This window comes from Aulonocara sp. 'chitande type north' Nkhata Bay, linkage group LG23 (genome assembly GCF_057382095.1).
Source record: "Aulonocara sp. 'chitande type north' Nkhata Bay isolate Kocher_YH1m ecotype deep benthic linkage group LG23, A_spYH_male_GT1.1, whole genome shotgun sequence".
Lineage (NCBI taxonomy): Eukaryota > Metazoa > Chordata > Actinopteri > Cichliformes > Cichlidae > Aulonocara > Aulonocara sp. 'chitande type north' Nkhata Bay.
In genome coordinates, this window is record NC_141365.1 from 11240793 (window position 1) to 11257428 (window position 16636).

General features: G+C 40.8%; 3 protein-coding genes across 12 annotated transcripts in view; 2 read left to right on the forward strand and 1 right to left on the reverse strand.

The window, feature by feature from the left end:
* Positions 1 to 9454, forward strand: part of LOC147301269 (cyclin-dependent kinase-like 5) — a 53418-nt gene extending 43964 nt beyond the window's left edge. For 3 of the 5 annotated variants that reach the window (XM_086284121.1, XM_086284117.1, XM_086284118.1), the window contains 7 exons: positions 241 to 342; positions 743 to 848; positions 3405 to 3528; positions 3745 to 3850; positions 4026 to 4148; positions 5591 to 5752; positions 6296 to 9454. In XM_086284121.1, coding sequence (XP_086140247.1) covers positions 241 to 342; positions 743 to 848; positions 3405 to 3528; positions 3745 to 3850; positions 4026 to 4148; positions 5591 to 5752; positions 6296 to 6655 — 1083 coding nt within the window. In that variant the 3' untranslated portion in view covers positions 6656 to 9454. The remainder of the gene's footprint in view (positions 1 to 240; positions 343 to 742; positions 849 to 3404; positions 3529 to 3744; positions 3851 to 4025; positions 4149 to 5590; positions 5753 to 6295) is intronic. The other 2 variants (XM_086284120.1, XM_086284119.1) reach the window with 2 other exon arrangements.
* On the reverse strand, positions 8507 to 14351 carry LOC147301270 (retinoschisin-like). The gene is made up of 6 exons (XM_086284122.1): positions 14221 to 14351; positions 13879 to 13904; positions 13585 to 13783; positions 11655 to 11796; positions 11374 to 11569; positions 8507 to 9914 (listed from the first exon to the last, which is right to left on the reverse strand). The coding sequence occupies exons 1-6, from the start codon at positions 14273 to 14275 to the stop codon at positions 9762 to 9764; spliced, it is 771 nt and encodes a 256-aa protein (XP_086140248.1). The 5' UTR covers positions 14276 to 14351; the 3' UTR covers positions 8507 to 9761.
* A 2058-nt stretch (positions 14352 to 16409) lies between these two features.
* LOC147301271 (AP-1 complex subunit sigma-2) overlaps positions 16410 to 16636 on the forward strand; it is a 30124-nt gene continuing 29897 nt past the window's right edge. For all 6 annotated transcript variants that reach the window (XR_015127104.1, XR_015127105.1, XR_015127103.1 and 3 more), the window contains exon 1: positions 16410 to 16528. Coding sequence is in view for 2 of the 6 variants with exons in the window: in XM_086282211.1 (XP_086138337.1) it covers positions 16418 to 16528 (111 nt within the window). In the remaining 4 variants the exon portion in view is untranslated. The remainder of the gene's footprint in view (positions 16529 to 16636) is intronic.

Here is a 16636-nt window from a genome sequence, read left to right on the forward strand (position 1 = left end):
AGATCTTGTGTCCCAGGTTTATAATGAATTGGAAAGGCAGGATTAGCATAGCTGCAGCTTCATCTGTGAACATTTGAGGTGCTAAGAGTGTGGCTTTCTTTTTAGGACATGCAGTGAATCATGCTACCCGTATATTTATATATACTGTATACACACATATAGTATATATATACCGTGTGTGTATTTGTATGTGCTGCAATGCTGAGCTCACTTCATGCTTCATCATGTCTCCATTAACAGAACGAACAGGCACCCACTGAGGTCACCCACAGCAGACCTCCAATAAGGGACTCCACAAGGGACAACACCGCATCTTTTCACACACAGCGGAAAAAAAGCGAGGTCCGACATTCTGCCTGCACCCACCATTCCCCACCCACATCCAGTCTTCCGAGCGCGCGGATGTGGGTGGATACTGCTGTCATGAACTGCTCTCTCTTTCTCTTTTTTCTCTGTCTCTCCTGCATCAGATGCCTCTTCATTTTCTCTGTGTGCTTTGCTTCCCTCTAATGTGACTTCTTATGGTAGTGCAGTCGAGCTCGTCATCGCATCGCATTTCAGTTCTGGGCTACATTTATAGCCCGCACAGATGTTTTATTATAACGGCCAATCATAAATCAATACGCCCCCACCTTATTTTTCTGTCCCTTCAGGTAAATAAAGGTATCGTTTCAGACAGAGAGGCATGCAAAGCAGGCAGCCTCGGAGATTTTATGTCATAAGTTTCTCTGTTGTGACTCAGGTTGGCTTATATCATGACCAGCAAACAGAAGATGGGGGTTCTTCCAAAGAGAACCGCAACATCTACAGCGAATCCATGCCAAGGCGGGTGGGCAGCTTCTACAGAGGTTGGTTTAATCAGGAGTGATATTTATGGCTGTGGCTTTCTCGCTTTCATTGCTGCAGTAAGGGGGGAAGATTAACTCCAGACACATCACTAGAGGGAATATTATTTTTTACTAATCACTGATCAGCTGCTTGTATATAGAGAATTATTATATTATTGCAGATTCTTGAGATGTCTACACTAAGTTAGAGAGAAATACAGCTGTTTCACTCAAAACTAAAAATAGCCATCTTATCACCAGACTCGGTGATCTTCATCCTCTAATGTCTGTAGATTTCATAGCAGTTGATTAAAACGGTCAGGCAGTGGGCCCATACAAAATCAAAAGCCTTACCTAAATTAAATTTGGCTGATCTCCAGTTCGAGGTCATCTTCGCGGGCATGTCCAGACAGCTGCTATTTTTAGCCCACTCTCTGGAAGTTCTGTTCTTACCGCTTCCACTGTGCACTCGGCTATTTCACCACACACCTCAAACTTGAGAAGAGAGCATAAAACTTGTGTTTCAAACCGACTGGAATTTCACAAGATAACCGCTGGCGATGAGAGCTGGGTTTCCAGCGACAGCTAAGCAGTTTGCAGCCATTTCCACCAGATTTGCCTCGCTGTGGTTTTGTCCACTTTCCAAAAATTAAAATCAAGTTAAAGGATCACAGTTTTGACATGTTGGAGGAGATTCAGCACACACTGCAGAAGTACAAGGAGACAGAGATCTAAAAAATAATAGCAGCACTGAAAATGATCCAGTGGTGCACAAGAGGATGATCAACAGGAGACTGATCAAAAGGAATCGTGTTTCATTCTTTTAAGCCCGTCCTGGAACTTTTTACTCAAACCTAATTACAATATGTCAGGAAGCTGCTGAAAGCAGGCTTAAGAGTTTTGACAGTAACGCAGACTGACTGAGATAACTTATTAAAAGATGTGCTTGCCACTGTTTTGGAGTGCACAGTATGCTATAATGGAAAGAACATCTGATGCTAATGTGTTCAACTTCCTCTTTAAAGTAGTGTCCTTGAGGCAGCAGCTATTTTAAGACCAAGCCATGTGTGGCTATTCAGACATGAGGACTGGCTCCATTGTATCACAATAGTGACATTTCAACTGGAGTATAATCTTGAGGAAGAAGGTGAAATTACAGTGAGCCAAACAGGGCGAAATGTAGTAGGTGGTGAGCACACCGTGAGCTAGCAAAGACTGCATGTACCACCGCTACGGTCAACTGGACGCTCTCCTTTAGATATCTCAGGGAGTCACTTCAGCTTTGGGATGATTTTGTGATTGTTGGGGACAAAAGTGTGATGCAGACTCTTCAAGCGTGTTTCTGAATGTGGTTGCCTTTGGGCACTGCAGAATCTTCCACTGAAAATTGAAGAGCGTCCCTTTGCGAAGCCTTAAGCTGAGCGTTATTGCCCTCCTGGTAATGTTACCCGGCTTAATCCTCCTAAAAGGGACCATGACTTGCAAAATTATTTTGTATTAGACAAAAATGGAATTTAGACCAAGCGCAGTAAAGATCCAAAGGGCTGTTTTTTCCTCATAGACTTCAGTACGGCCAAACTTCTTTTTACAAGCAGAAAGGATGCAATAATAAGCACTTCTTTGCTTCACATTTATACAGTCTGTGGTCTGAACAGGACTTCGCCATAGTTGTTGCTAACCGTTGCTGCTCTACACACGTAACTCATTCAAGATGCTACACCTGTGCATTAGCATTAAAATGGAATAAGATCTGGTTTGCTGAAAATGAGTTAAACCATACGGAAATTTGTGCATTGTTTGGCATTAGTCCATTTCCATAATACGAGGGACGCAAAAACTCCATCAGGGTATTTTTATATTCGCTTCTTTAGCATTTTTGGGGGCGGCCAATGTTTAAAACTTTGAGTTTGACACACGATTACTTTAGTGTATGAATTTGCTTTAAAGTCTAACTTATGGAACTGCACAGGAGCCTTTGTGGGCGCCATTGTTGTTTGCACTGGTGTGTCAAGTCGTACTTGGAGAAAAATCTTGAGGAACGCTTTCAATTCAATTCAATTCAATAAACTTTATTGATCCCGAAGGTTGGCCCCGAAGAAAATTGGGTTGCTTTTATTGAAAGGAAGAGGAAGGTCAAAAGAGAGAAAAGTAAAACATCTAATCGAAACAGAACACCATCGATCGCATTAGCGAAATGCACAAGTTTGATACAATTGCAGTCTGTTACATTTTCAGTTCGCTGAGGTCTTTTGCGTGTGCCAATCAATTTCCGATGTTTACACGGCATGTTGCAGCCAAGCCAACATGTCACAGCTGTTAAAGTCTACAGCACTGTTAGTTATGGTATAAATTTCTATTTACTTGCAGGTTTTTTAAATTATATTCCCTGTTTTTTGTTGTGTATCTTTGGAAATCTCGAGTTATGTTTTAATCTTAATTTATTTGTATTACCCGCCTAAACTTTAGATATATGTTTGGGTCAGAGCTAGAATTATGACATCTAATGACCTGTGTTTATGTGTTTATTTCTCTGTATATTGGACGTAAATTAACCCATTTGTTGTGTTTGTTGAACAGTCCCGTCTCCCCGGCCAGACAATTCCTTCCACGACAGCCGGGGTCAGAGTCGGGGCTCGGGCTTGTCTGGCGACGGCGGCAGTTTGGCGAATCACTCCAAACGACAGCCGGCGTTTGACCCCTGGTAATTATATCTTCTAACCACGACCGAAAATAGTTTCACACCAAAAGAACAGCAGCGTTTATTCTCTTCGCTGTCTGTGGCGCTGTCAGAACAGTATACCGTCAGATTTAATTTCACACCGGCCACATGACGTGGCATTTTTAACAGAAATTCTTACTGGGAGTTAAAACTTTTTAGCCGAGACATCACGCTCATTACTCTTTGTTTTTATTTCAGGACTGGCCCAGATACTGTAGTCTTGAGTGCCTCTGAGCCTTCCAAAGAAAAGGAGAAGCAGGGTTTCTTCAGAGCAATAAAGAAGAAAAAGAAGAAATCTCAGATGGTATGTTGTGTGTGAAGTACGTCTGAGGACTTACGCCCACATGTGGATGCAGTGTTTTCCCATCTATGAGCCTCATCGGCACCTTTACAGAAATATAAAACCATTTATTGTTGTTGTTGTTGTCATGTGCATCATGTTTACCTCTACCACCAGTCATGTGCCTCTGTAATTACAGATGGAAGTCCCTGATGGAAGGCCTCCTGTCATCAAGAAATGTCTTTTCCCTCTGTTTAGCCCAAAGAATAACATAAAGCATAGTTCCTCTGTGAGAGTCCTCCCTGTAGTGTCCTCTCCCATGGTACATGCTGTTTTACACTATCCTACTCACCTCCTGCCTCTGTGTCACCCATCTAACATTGCATGCTTTAACAGCATTGGTCAACACTGTTTTAATGTGTGATTTTTAAGCCTGGTTTTCCTGGTGGTGAGTTGAGTGAATGAATCAATAAACCAGCTGGATCCATCTATTCAAGAAAAAAAAAGCTCCCACTTTGAAGAAAAGCATGCACTTGACTGCAATCGGTTTAAAAGGATGGATCTGACGGGTCATTTTTGTGCTTCTGATCACTCGCCAGTGATTTCAGCCATGGCCCTAACAGCATGTCTCTGCTTATGAGCTGAGGATGGACGAGAGCGCTCAGGCTTTAGCTGAGCACACACGGTTTCAGGAGTTTGCGTGCTTGTTTTCACAAAGCTTTACTGCTTACCGGCATCATGCAGAGGCATTTGATCAATTTCTCTATGTGCACCTAAACCCGTGACTTTATTACAGAGCAAAGATCACAAAGTGATGGTGGAGCTACGATGGTACTTGCTTAATATAAAAGCGACCACATTTTGGCGTGTTAAACTAGCTGCCAGCTCTGTGGCAGTGGTGGTTCAGCATGAAACAGGTGTTTGAGGCTCTTTCTTCCCTTTGCGTTTCTATTTATAAGTGACAGTTTGCTCAGATTCGGGGAGGGGGGGTTACATGCTGATGACAGAGCACAAATAAATGCAATCTGGCCAGGAGGAGGAATCAGGCAGTCAGACTCGGAGTCGGTGGAAAACGGCATTTACTGCATGAAGAGGATATCATTTGAACTGCGTTTGAATTACGCTCAGAAAACATCTTTTATTTATCAGAAACGAGTGGAGTGTTCTCTTCTCTTCCTCAGATCAGCAAACACATTGGGGTTTGGCTTCTGATGCATGTTTTTTGTCCGTTTTCTTTTTATTTCTTCTTCACTGCACTGGAGATCAATAAGTAACAACGCAGGTTATCAGATGTAACTTCACATTTATGTCTGTGATGAATGAGCGCATGTAAAGGGTAACATGAAACACAGAAATCTGTTTACTGAAGACGCTCATTTCCAGCTCAGACTCTGATAGAGTAGCTTTTGCATGACTCACAGTTCAAAATAATCCTTATTTAAGTTGATTAGCTGTCTAAAAAGCATAATTTTAGCTCTCTTTTCCTCTCAGGTACCTTTCTACTGATTGGCTGCTACTCAAAAACAGAAGGTGCAGGGATTGCCTATTCTCTCTGACATCATGCAGAACCAGAAGTAGAAAAAACTGTTAGAAATGAGTGCTTAGGCCAGTTGGAAACAATATAAATTAACTTCATAAATAAAAACAGTTTAGCAGATTATGTGAGTGTTTTATGTTGCCCTAAACATTGTGCACTGCTGTCCTAGTCATGAGTGTGAAATGTGATTGGATGAGTAAATTATACCTCCGTGCTCTGTGTCACAGGTTTCCAGTGAAGGCGTGGATACGGTCATCCAAAAGTCCTCCAGGTCTTCAAGTCACCAGAGCAACCGCCACAGGTCACGTGACAAGAGCAGAGACCGGGACCAAGACCGAGACAGGGACAAGGACTGGCCGCCTGAGAAACTGTCCGATTCACACTCTTCGGTGAGAGTTCTCCTCGTGCGCTGTTGTGAAGTGCTTGATCTAAACATTTATTCATGAGCTGCGTTTCGTTACATACGCTCTTCCCGAGGAGAGCGCCAAATAGAAATAAGAGCAGGTATCCTCGTCTAGAAGATCTAATCAATGCAAATCAGCATCACCTGCTAACCAAGATGTCAGGGAGAGAAAAAACAGATGGCGAACACAAAGGGTGATAATTTCTTCTAGAAAAAATGCTCTTTTTCGCTCCTAAAGATTGAAATTTTGTATAAATGTTTCAAGAACTGAACTGTAACTGAGCCAAATAAGTTGTAGACTTTTATATTTTACCAATTTTCCTGTCTGTCCAGGATGATTTAGTAATCAAATAAACTGTGACTCAGATGTTGGTGTTTAATAAAAGCAAAGACACACCTTAATCCCTTCCCTGCAGTAATCATAAGAGACTGTCTGACTGGACTGATCGTCCGTCATCGACGGGATTAAACCTGTCGTGAGCGCAATTTTTCTTTCCTCTGATATTTTGTGTTCTGTCGTGTCTTTCAGAGCCAACCGCTGAAGTCGCTGCGCAAGCTCCTGCACCTTTCCTCCTCATCGTCCAACCAGACCGCATCTTCTGACATGCGCTACCAGCCGCTGCCTAACTCATCCTCTGCTCAAGGCGGTTTCACCGAGAGCCGGGGTCACTCAGGGGTCAGCACGCCCCAGCTCAAGGCCCGACAGTCAGCGTACCCGCTGCCCGGACAGCTGGATTCGGGCTGGCACACGTCCGCCCTGGGCCGCCCCGAGGGCAACCCCTACCCGGAGCAAATGAGCATCAAAGGAGGCCAGAACGGGCACGGCTTCGGACGCCCGTCCAGATCTCGTATGCCAAATCTCAACGACCTGAAAGAGACAGCTCTGTGATCTCCAGCGCCCCACTGCTCTCACGCGTGTGTCAGACTCCTCTGTTACCACCTCCCTCCTGTAACACCTGCTCCACACACACACACAAACACACACACCAAACCATCAGTTCAAACACTGCTTGCAAACAGGCCAAAAGCCTTTTTACGTCCAGATTTTTTTAAAGCTTCCATGTTTGATAGACTTTATATTAATACCTATGTAATTCTGATTATAATTTGTATTATAAAGTAAATATATTACAAATTCAGTGTATATATATATAAATGGATAGATAAAGTGTAGATTTTAAGTGTAAGTATTTTTGTTTCTATTAAATATAGAAATATAGTACATTTTACTGCGTAGTATTATTTAAGACTAATCTAAGGCATTCGAAGCAAATGCAGTTTTATCAGTTGTTACAATAGAGATTGGTAATGTCAGTATCTCGTGTTCATCTCGTCCAGGATTGTAATTCTGTGTCCAAGCTGTCTTGCCTATGGATGTGCTCTGTCAGACTGGTTACAGACGCTCAAATGTGCAACTGCGAGCCAGTGCAGCCGTGTTGAAATCTAGCTATAACCTGTGCAGTTTCTCTGAGCTGCAATTGACAATCTAAAAGCTTACGTTTTATTGCTCTTTTCCTTCTTTCCATTTTCTGAAAAGATTTTAGGTTTTACGTCTTAAGTGCAGCCATTTTAGAAACTACGGTGCCATCAACTAACAGAAAGCCTAACCTACATCGCCCTCTGTGGGAGATATCGAAGCACTGCATTTCCTGTTTTCTGACTGAGATTGTCAGGCACATTTAGACTTTTCCATGCACTGTATGTGTAAATGACCATTTGCATAATATAAACCAATGTTACGCAAATAGAGCAAACCTCACAGTTTAAAACAAATGTGTATCTATACAAAGGAGATGCAGGAGCGTTAACGTGCCCTTACGGATGAATTATAACGTGTTCAAATGTTCTGCAATGCTTTGAGCAAACGTCAACAAACATCTGCAGCTGATAACAAAGGAAGTGGCTTTTCTCTGAAAACTACAGGATTCAATAAAGACTCTGTTGTTTGATTTTTTTTTTTTTTTTTTAACTTCCAAGTGGTTCTGCTTGTTTGACCAGTTAAAAACATGTAGAAATGCACCCAAAAAAAACCCCATTTAAAGTTTAACTGCTGTAAATGTAGATTTCTTTATTTTTTAGAAGGTAACAGCAGTTAGAGGAACAGATAAGCCATTCTGGGTGTATGTGGTACAATGACTCCCAGCCTGTGAAAATAACCCAAGCACCACTCCTCCACCTGTTAGCTATTTAACTCCACACATTACAATATTTAAAAGTGGATATTACAAGTTTTCTTTGTTTAATACACTTAAACTGTCAGTATTAGGGTAATGGAACAGCATCTCTTTTAGTAACCCTTTTAGCCAGACTGACTGACTGACCAGATGTTTCTGCCATTCATACGTCCATTTACTTGATTTGTATACATTCAGTTTTTCTACCAAGCACATTTTCCTTAAATATCAATTATATGAGTAATTAAACCTTTGATTTTGTTAATTTCAGCTGCATTTTACTCCAAATTATTACTTCATGTTTATTGAGGGTAAATAATAATTTTGTTTTGAGTTTACACTTAGATGTTTCAACTATTTATCCATTATTTTAATTACTTCCACCTAACCATCCATTTAAAAGCTCCAGCTTTTTCAGCTAGTTTAATGTTTTCCAGCTGCTATTTTCCCATTTATTAAATACTTTAAGCTGAACTATTTTTCACATTTATCTATTTCTCTGTTTTCAACCGTTATTCCACTATTAGCCGTTCCAGCTGTTAGTTGAACGTCATCAGCCGTTATAATTTTTATTTTTTTGCAACAGTTTCTTTTCTTCTTCTCTTTTTTAATTGAAGCTAAAATATGCTTATCCCAGCCAATTATCGATGTACTCTGGCCTTTTCTTTCTTTAGCCATTTCACCATCGCCCACCTGTTTTCTGACTGAGGTCGGCTTTCCTTTAACATTAACCGTTCGCCCATTTCTTTCCACAGCTGTAGTATTTCTTTCAGCTGCAGCATCCTCGCCCTGGTTGGGAATCACTGTACTGCTGTATTTTTAACTGTTTGCACACACTGAACCACTTGGGATATGCTTTGGAGAAATCTTAAAATGGAAAGGCAGCGGGGGGCAGAATCTGTACTGTAACGTTGTTTTTCTGTTGGAAATAAAGTGCCATGAGAGTAGCTTGGCAGAAATAAATCCTAACCTTTTTAATGTTGCACTTTGAAGAGACTACGTGGCTCAGCAATATTGCTCTGTAAATTCTTCCTCACTTTCATGTTCGTGTGCGCAGTGTGTGAATATTGAAAGACGAGGGAGGGGGGGGCCCCCACCGGCTCCTGCTGTAACGTGCTGAGCCCAGACATGACCGTGTCGTATTGTGTGTGGTGCATCTGTAAGGACTGTGCACACTCTGTACTTGACACGATACGTTTCTCTCTTTGGATTATTGTTTCGCTGAAGGAGCACCGTGTATTATATTAATACTGATGTGTGACTACTTGTTTGGTAATATTTATAACAGAGGATGTTTATCAACTGTTTAAATGAAATCAAGTATTAAGTTTGTGCTTTTATTACAGACACAAATTAGTAGCATAGTCAGTGTTTATCTGCTTTTTTTTTCCCAACAGAGCATTTACATGACAGCATAAACTCCCAGATGAATGCTTAACAATTTTAGATTATTCATGTTTACATATGTAACAGTAAATCTCAAATAAAACAAGCCCGTTTGATTTGACTCTGAACATGTAGAAGCTTTTTTATTTCCTGACGCAGTTAATAACTGCTTTATTGAAGGTAACAAATTTCAATTTGATCTGGAACAGTTTGGTGTTTACGTAACAGCACAATGCGCTTTTGGAAACTTGAATACAGACAAATAATCCATCAGAGGACACCAGAGATGTCCACCTGCCCAGAGAACTGTGAGCCTCACCAAATGGGGACAGACTAGACTTGTATCAAAGGATCTTACAGTGTTAGACAAATATTCCCCTTTTGGCAAGTGACAGGGTTGGCAGGGGAATGATGGTCAGTGAGGTAAGAAACACTTCAGGTGCATTTGTTCATGCACATCAGCAGCTCCATCCTCATGGCAATGCGGGTGTGCCAGCCCAGCGGCAGCAGGCGTATATAACGAGCCACAATAGGCGGGCGCAGCAGGTTTTGTACCGTGGAAGAGCGATCGGAGTTTCCGTAGAAGACCTAAACAAAAAGAAAGTACACAGCATTTAAACATCCAGAGTGCTCATTTTGTATCATTTACACACACAATAATCAGAAAAGGCTCATGAAGAGGACCTTCTATGATTACTTCCACCTCCATAGTTTTATTCTTTGAATAGCTTTGCATGATTTCACAGTTCAAAGTACTGTAATCCTTATTTATATTAACGGTGCAAACACTCAGTTCATCTACTATATGAATCAAACAATTTTAGCTCCCTTTGACTCAACTTTACTCCGATTAGCTTCTCATCATTAACCAGAAGCTTTGATTTGCACAGCTATGTGCATGATGTGACCATATTAGTATCCTATATTTTTGACAGCTTAGAAAGCCAAGCCAAATAAACTCGGCAGCAGCTATGTGTGGTGAACTACTAAATCATTCACGAGGACTTAAAGCAGTACCATATATATAGCAGAAAAGCATAATAGGTCCACATAAAATTACAATATAACAGCCTCTTAGTTGGATATATTTAAACACTTTAGTGTGTACTGATTGGTGTAGGCCAGAGATTTCAAACTCATTTTATATTGTGAGCTTTATGCGGCTCACTTCGAGCATAAATCAAATCAAAATTAATTTATATAGCACATTTAAAAACAACAGTTTTGATCATAAAATAAAAATAAAAATAAGACAAACACAACGCAAGACGAGACAAACATAGAAACCAACCAAATGATAATCAAACTATCTTACATCAAAGCCAGAGTAAAAAGATGGGTCTTTAAACGAGATTTAAAAGACTGAACAGTCTCAGAAGAGCGAATGGCAAAAGGGAGGTTGTTCCACAGTCTAGGAGCTGCAATAGCAAAGGCACGATCGCCTCTGGTTTTCAACCTAGACTTGGGTTGCATTAAGAGCATCTGGTTAGAAGATCTTAATGCTTTTATAGGATTATACAAATGAATAAGTTCTGTTAAATAGCTAGGGGCAGTGTTATTTAAGATTTTATAAGTGAGGTGGACAGATGAAATGCCCTTCTCTGTCAATGTAAAGATGTTTAACTGCACATATAAACCCTGAGATTACTGCAATTTAATAATAATGATGGATTGCATTTATATAGCACTTTTCAAGGCACCCAAAGCGCTTTACAATTCCACTATTCATGGAAGAGGCTGCCATATCGCGCCATCGGCCCCTCTGGCCAACACCAGTAGGCGGTAGGTGAAGTGTCTTGCCCAAGGACACAATGACCAGGACAGAGAGCCCAGGGATCGAACCAGCAACCTTCCGGTTACAGATGAGCTTCCCAACCCCCTGAGCCACGGTAATCCCAATAACAGATCTCAGTTTTTCCAAATTACAAAGAAATAATGCTGAAGTAAATGAAAGTGGAAATTTTGGGGGTAATTTAAATGGTAAAAAAGGCCACAGGACTCAGTTATTATGACGCTTTCATATGTGACTCCTGTTTAGTGTACCTACCCTGTTATTTCCAGTCTGGTCTTTGTAGTAGATCCAGTTAAGAGTTTCTAAAGTGCGGTACTGGATGCTGTATTTAGTGATCCACTCATCAGCGTCGCAGCGGCCCTGGGTGAGGACACCCGACACCACGCTCACCTCCTTCAGGTCGATCTGGATCCACTGGTACTGATCGTTGAATTTGGACAGCCATGCGCACCTAACAAAGATTCACATTCCCAGTTATTTGTTTATCTGGGGTGCGCTGTGTGACACGAACTGGAGACTGGGTGGCCTTGACTCACCCAAAGCCCTGGTTGTTAAGGCGAGCCTTGTTCGGGATCCAGGAGGAGTACCAGCCGGTGTACTGGTCCTGACTGGAGCAGCTGATTTGGTCTGAGGTCACAGATCCAGATTCAAATCCCAGCGGTCTGTGGTACGGACATTCTGTGAAAGGAAACATTTCCAGGTTACTGTGGCATTAAATCGTATGAATTCCTGAAAATAAACACTTAGTAAACTTTCTAAACACTTCCAATGAGCTGGGATGCAGCGATTGGTTCGTTTTTGTGTTAAAAATGACTTAATGCCATTTGATGTTTTGAAGCAGAGCACAGGGTAGATTTAACTGAGCACAAACATTACACGTTCACATGGTAGCAACTACACTATGTTATGTTCTGTATGGGGTGGTCATGATGCTATACTATATGCCTTTTGCTTAGACGAGCAGTGAGCAACAGGTACCAACAACCTTACTGACATTGTGCAAGCACAACAAAATTACTGTTGTGCTAAGCTCATCAAATAACAAAAAATAAAAAGTAGAAAATGTTAGAAATACGAAATATCAAAATATTGGATTAACATTGTCAAAAAACAACAACTGCATATTTGCAGAAAACCAAATCAGCACAAAGATCTCACACCAGCTGTCAGCACTGTTGTGGAGAGGTGATGAAATGGACTTGTTTTGCAGCCACAGGACCAGGACACCTTGCAGTCATTGAGTCGACCGTGAGCTCTTCCGTATATCAAAGTATTCTAGGGGCAGATGTGAGGCCACGTGCCCCGCAGTTAAAACTTGCGCAAGACTGGGTCATGAGGCAGGGCAATGATTAAAGCCCAGCAGCATCTCTATCAAGGAATCAAGGTGCTGCCAAGGCCGAGTCAAAGTCCAGACCTCAGCCTCACTTTAATGCTTTTCACCTTAACCTCAATGAACTCAAGGAATGCTGTGAAGAAGCGTGCGACAAAATCCCTCCGCAGTGATATGACAGAATGATAAAGTCATATGGAAAACAATAATTTCAAGTCATTGCTGCATAATGCTTCTGCAGTTTCACAATAAATAATGACACGGTGGAATATGTCATGTGTCGTCCTTCTTCTGATGCATTATTTACCCAATGTTTAAGACCAGGTAAGGACCAGATGGTTTTCCCGGTTGGTTAAACCAAAGAAGTGAAACAGGGTTTACTTTCTTTTTTCCATGATGATAAATTGACTTCAGGTAATAAAAAATATATCAGTTACTTCAGATGAAAATTACTCCCTCTCACCCCTGACTGGATTGGTTTGAAGCTGTCAGAAAAGCGGATGATAGAAGTGATAGAAGAGCTGCCTGAAATGAAATGTTTATTCCATTTTAAAGACATTAAGAACGCAGCAAAGTATCCTCTTCCAGCTTTTCCTCGTGTAATAGTCCAACTTTGCTAATCAGAACTCTTGCATGATGAGGTAGAAGAAGATGATCGGGGCATTTTCTGATGTGTGCTTCCTTTGCTGGTATCATAGGTGAAGGTCATGGCCTATTTGGGCTCCCTAATCTGTTCGTCACATTCCAGCACAGGTAATGAGATTATCTGAAAAGCATTTGCCTGTGCAAGCTTCTTCCTCACAGCTGTTCATTTCTTAACCTTCAGTGCAAGCCTCTTTCATCTTACAGGCTGAAAAACTGCAAGATCAGAGAGGTGATTGTGCACTGCTGCAGCATGAAAGCACATGAGGACACAGCCAGCCTCCATCAGCTGTTTGATCCATCACAGATGTTAAATAAAGATCCACAGGACACAACTCTGCCCACCATTCATCTTCACATGCGTGACTTTCTCCTGCAAGTTAGTGTCCTTTGTATAAAGGGGAACCCATTAATCACTTTTTAAAACCTAAAAAAGGGCATCCAGCATGAGTATAAGTGAAACAGACAGAGGACTACACAGGTGGAGTCCTCACCTGGCATGCAGTTCAGCAGGTGACTTTGAGATGGTGGCGGTGTTGGCAGTGAGGTCGGGGGAACAGGTGGGATGACAGCAGGGATGCGTGCAGATTCGCAGTCACAGGTGCAGGCTTTCGCTTTTGTGCTCCAGGTTTCGATCACCTCCTGGTCCTCCTCCTGCAGGTCCAGGTCCTGGATGACCTTCTCCTCCTTCTCCTGGAGATCACACAGGGTGGAATGAATCGAGAGTTTGCTCTCAGAGTTTAAGACTTTTAAACCACATTTTAGACCTTTTTGAGACTCTTTCTTACCTCCTCTGAGTGAACAGTGACAAGGGCTATACACCCCATTGACAGAAGCATGAAACGTAAGAGCAGATGATAGAATAAAATGTGTAAGAAAAAAGAAAATGACCTAAAAGAAGCACCATGTCAAACAATCTTATGAATTATTGGATTGCATCTGAGGATTGCATGAAGGAAACACCAAGGAAAAGCTTTTTACCCTCTTTATAATTTCACTTGCAGCAGCAGCATTTTTGTGTAGTACTACGCACTGCTGTTTTAATAACTTGTGGGACCATTAGCATTATCATAAAGGCACAATAACTGTTGCGATTATTTTAAGGGAGGATCAGCTGCACAGTGACTTACCCTGAGAGAGAAGCAGGAGGAAAAGCACAGCAGCTCGACAAGCAGGCATCTCCATCTTTCCTCTTCAGCTGTGCTGAAATGAGATGTGTATGATACCCACTGCAAGTGGATGGGATTACTGTAATCCACAGGCCTGCAATGGCCTTACCTAATGCTCCTTATTGGCCCTTAGACACCTCCCTCAGGTGCTCTTGCACTGAATGTCATCACCTCATCAATAAAAAGTGGGCATCATTCGTGATGGCAGTGGTGTCTTTGAGGTTTTACACTCAGTTGAAAAAGCTAATTTTGTCACTAAGGTCATTTATGGTCCTATTATACATCACACATTTGTTTTTATCATAAATATACTTTTTAATTTATCTGTGCCTGATAAAGGCTGCTTTAGGTAAGCCATATCTAGACACAGACCAGTACCAGCGAATTAGTATTCAGTTTGGGTACAAACAAATATGATCAAATAGGCCTGAAAGCAGCAGGTTTGTCTATGACAAAAAAATCACTTTAAATTCAAAGAAATCAGAAATAGTTACAAACATTTTAATATTCGTTTAATATGTTTGACTTACACTGGGATGGATCACAGTTACCCACAATTGCCATCATCCATAAAACTCACAACCTACAAGTTTAATAATTTGTTTAAAAAGGCTACTGTAAATATAGGCGGAGATTTTAATTTTGTAAGTTTGAGAGTTACTTACAATTCAGAGTTATCCCAGCATGAAGAGATGGGATGTAATCTCACATCTGCTTGTTTTTGTCAGTTATCTGGCTGATAATTGTAATTTATAACATGACAAGTTGCCCTAAGGTGCCTGAAATCTTATAAAAGCTGGTTGTTTAAATGTGGGTCAAAAAGATGACCATGGCAGATGTTGCAAGTTGATTGTTCCAAAAGTCTTATTTCTAGAATATTGAAGCTTTGCAGTGACGTTAATCCGTTCAAATCCCCAATCAGTGCTGGCTGTCCAATTAAAATAGACACACTAGAGTTCCAGTTAGGAAACCACAACAGTTTCCCCACCAAGTAAGCACAAAGTATTCTGTTTTGAGAACTTAATTTTCTATTCAGATGTTCATTTTGCCCTTTAAAAAGTTTGCAATCCTGCACCTCTACCATTAAAATGTCTTGGAGAGCTTTGTTTATAACACCTTTAAGACCAGATCCTCAGGTGACACACACACCTGCTTTTAATTAAGATTCATTTCCATCCTTTCATCATCATTTTCATGTCATTTACCGATTTTACAGTATGTTTTTGTAAGTGTTGGCCTAGATGTTTTTTAGGTTTTGCATATATCATATTCTTCTACAGCACATGAAAGTTATTGGCTAAACCTGATACGCTGTATCCTTACTCTTATGAGAATACTTCTGTGTGTTTTAACTGACAAATAAAAAAAACAAAGCTAACAGTAAGTACCGAGGCTCAGTTCAGCACTGCAGCTTGAATTGCCCAAAATTTCAGTTTTAAGTGTGGAAAAAGTTCTCTCAGGTGTGTCATCACCTGACAGGTTGTGGACTGAATGGCCACTCTGCAGCACACAAACCAAACTGAGTCAGATGGGAGACTTAATGTATGTCGGAATGGCGCAAGACTGCTATTAAAATGTTTGAAGAGTTTAGTGAATGATCTGATGTGTTTCAGCAGGCAAAAACTTAACTCCGTAAAAAATCCACAGAAAGGGACGTCATTAACATGCAAAAGTAGAAAATAAATAGGGTAGGGAAAATTTAAAAAGCCAAAAATACATTTTTTGCAACATACTGTGGTGCTTTGTCTTTTTGTCTTTGAATGGTTTTTGGCCAGCAGAAACTATTAAAATGACAAGGAAGGGTAAACTTAGACATAAGAAGAATATAATGTATATAGAGAGATTATATTAAATAATAAAATACATTTTTAATTTTGTAATAGATTCAGTGTAATCAATTTAAATATTTAATTATTTTTTAGATTTAGTAATTTAATTTTTATTTTTTCAGTTTTTGTTCTCCATATCTTTTCAGTCTCACTTCAGGTTGTTCCGTCTCTGTTTAATCATTCAGCATATGTTTGAGGTAATGAAGTTTGAATGGGCGGGACGGAGTGGTTTGATTGCTGTCCGTAGCAGCCAATCATTTGTATGTTGTCTAATTAGCGCGTTGACAAAGGCGGGGACTACAAAAACATGTCAGCCAATAAAAATCATCATGTTCGCCCTAGTGGCCAATCAAAAGGTTGTTATAGACTGGCCGTGTTTCTGGGTGGTGTTGGGTGGCTCATTTCTTCCGAGGGGGGTATACACAGTGTTATTATTCAAGGTAAGTAGTTTTGAATGTGTGAAATTTTGTTTTTCCATTAAAATGTACAAACGCGCTCGGTCACCTGTGGGTTTTTTAACAGGCTCTATGATAACAGGACGTGCTAAA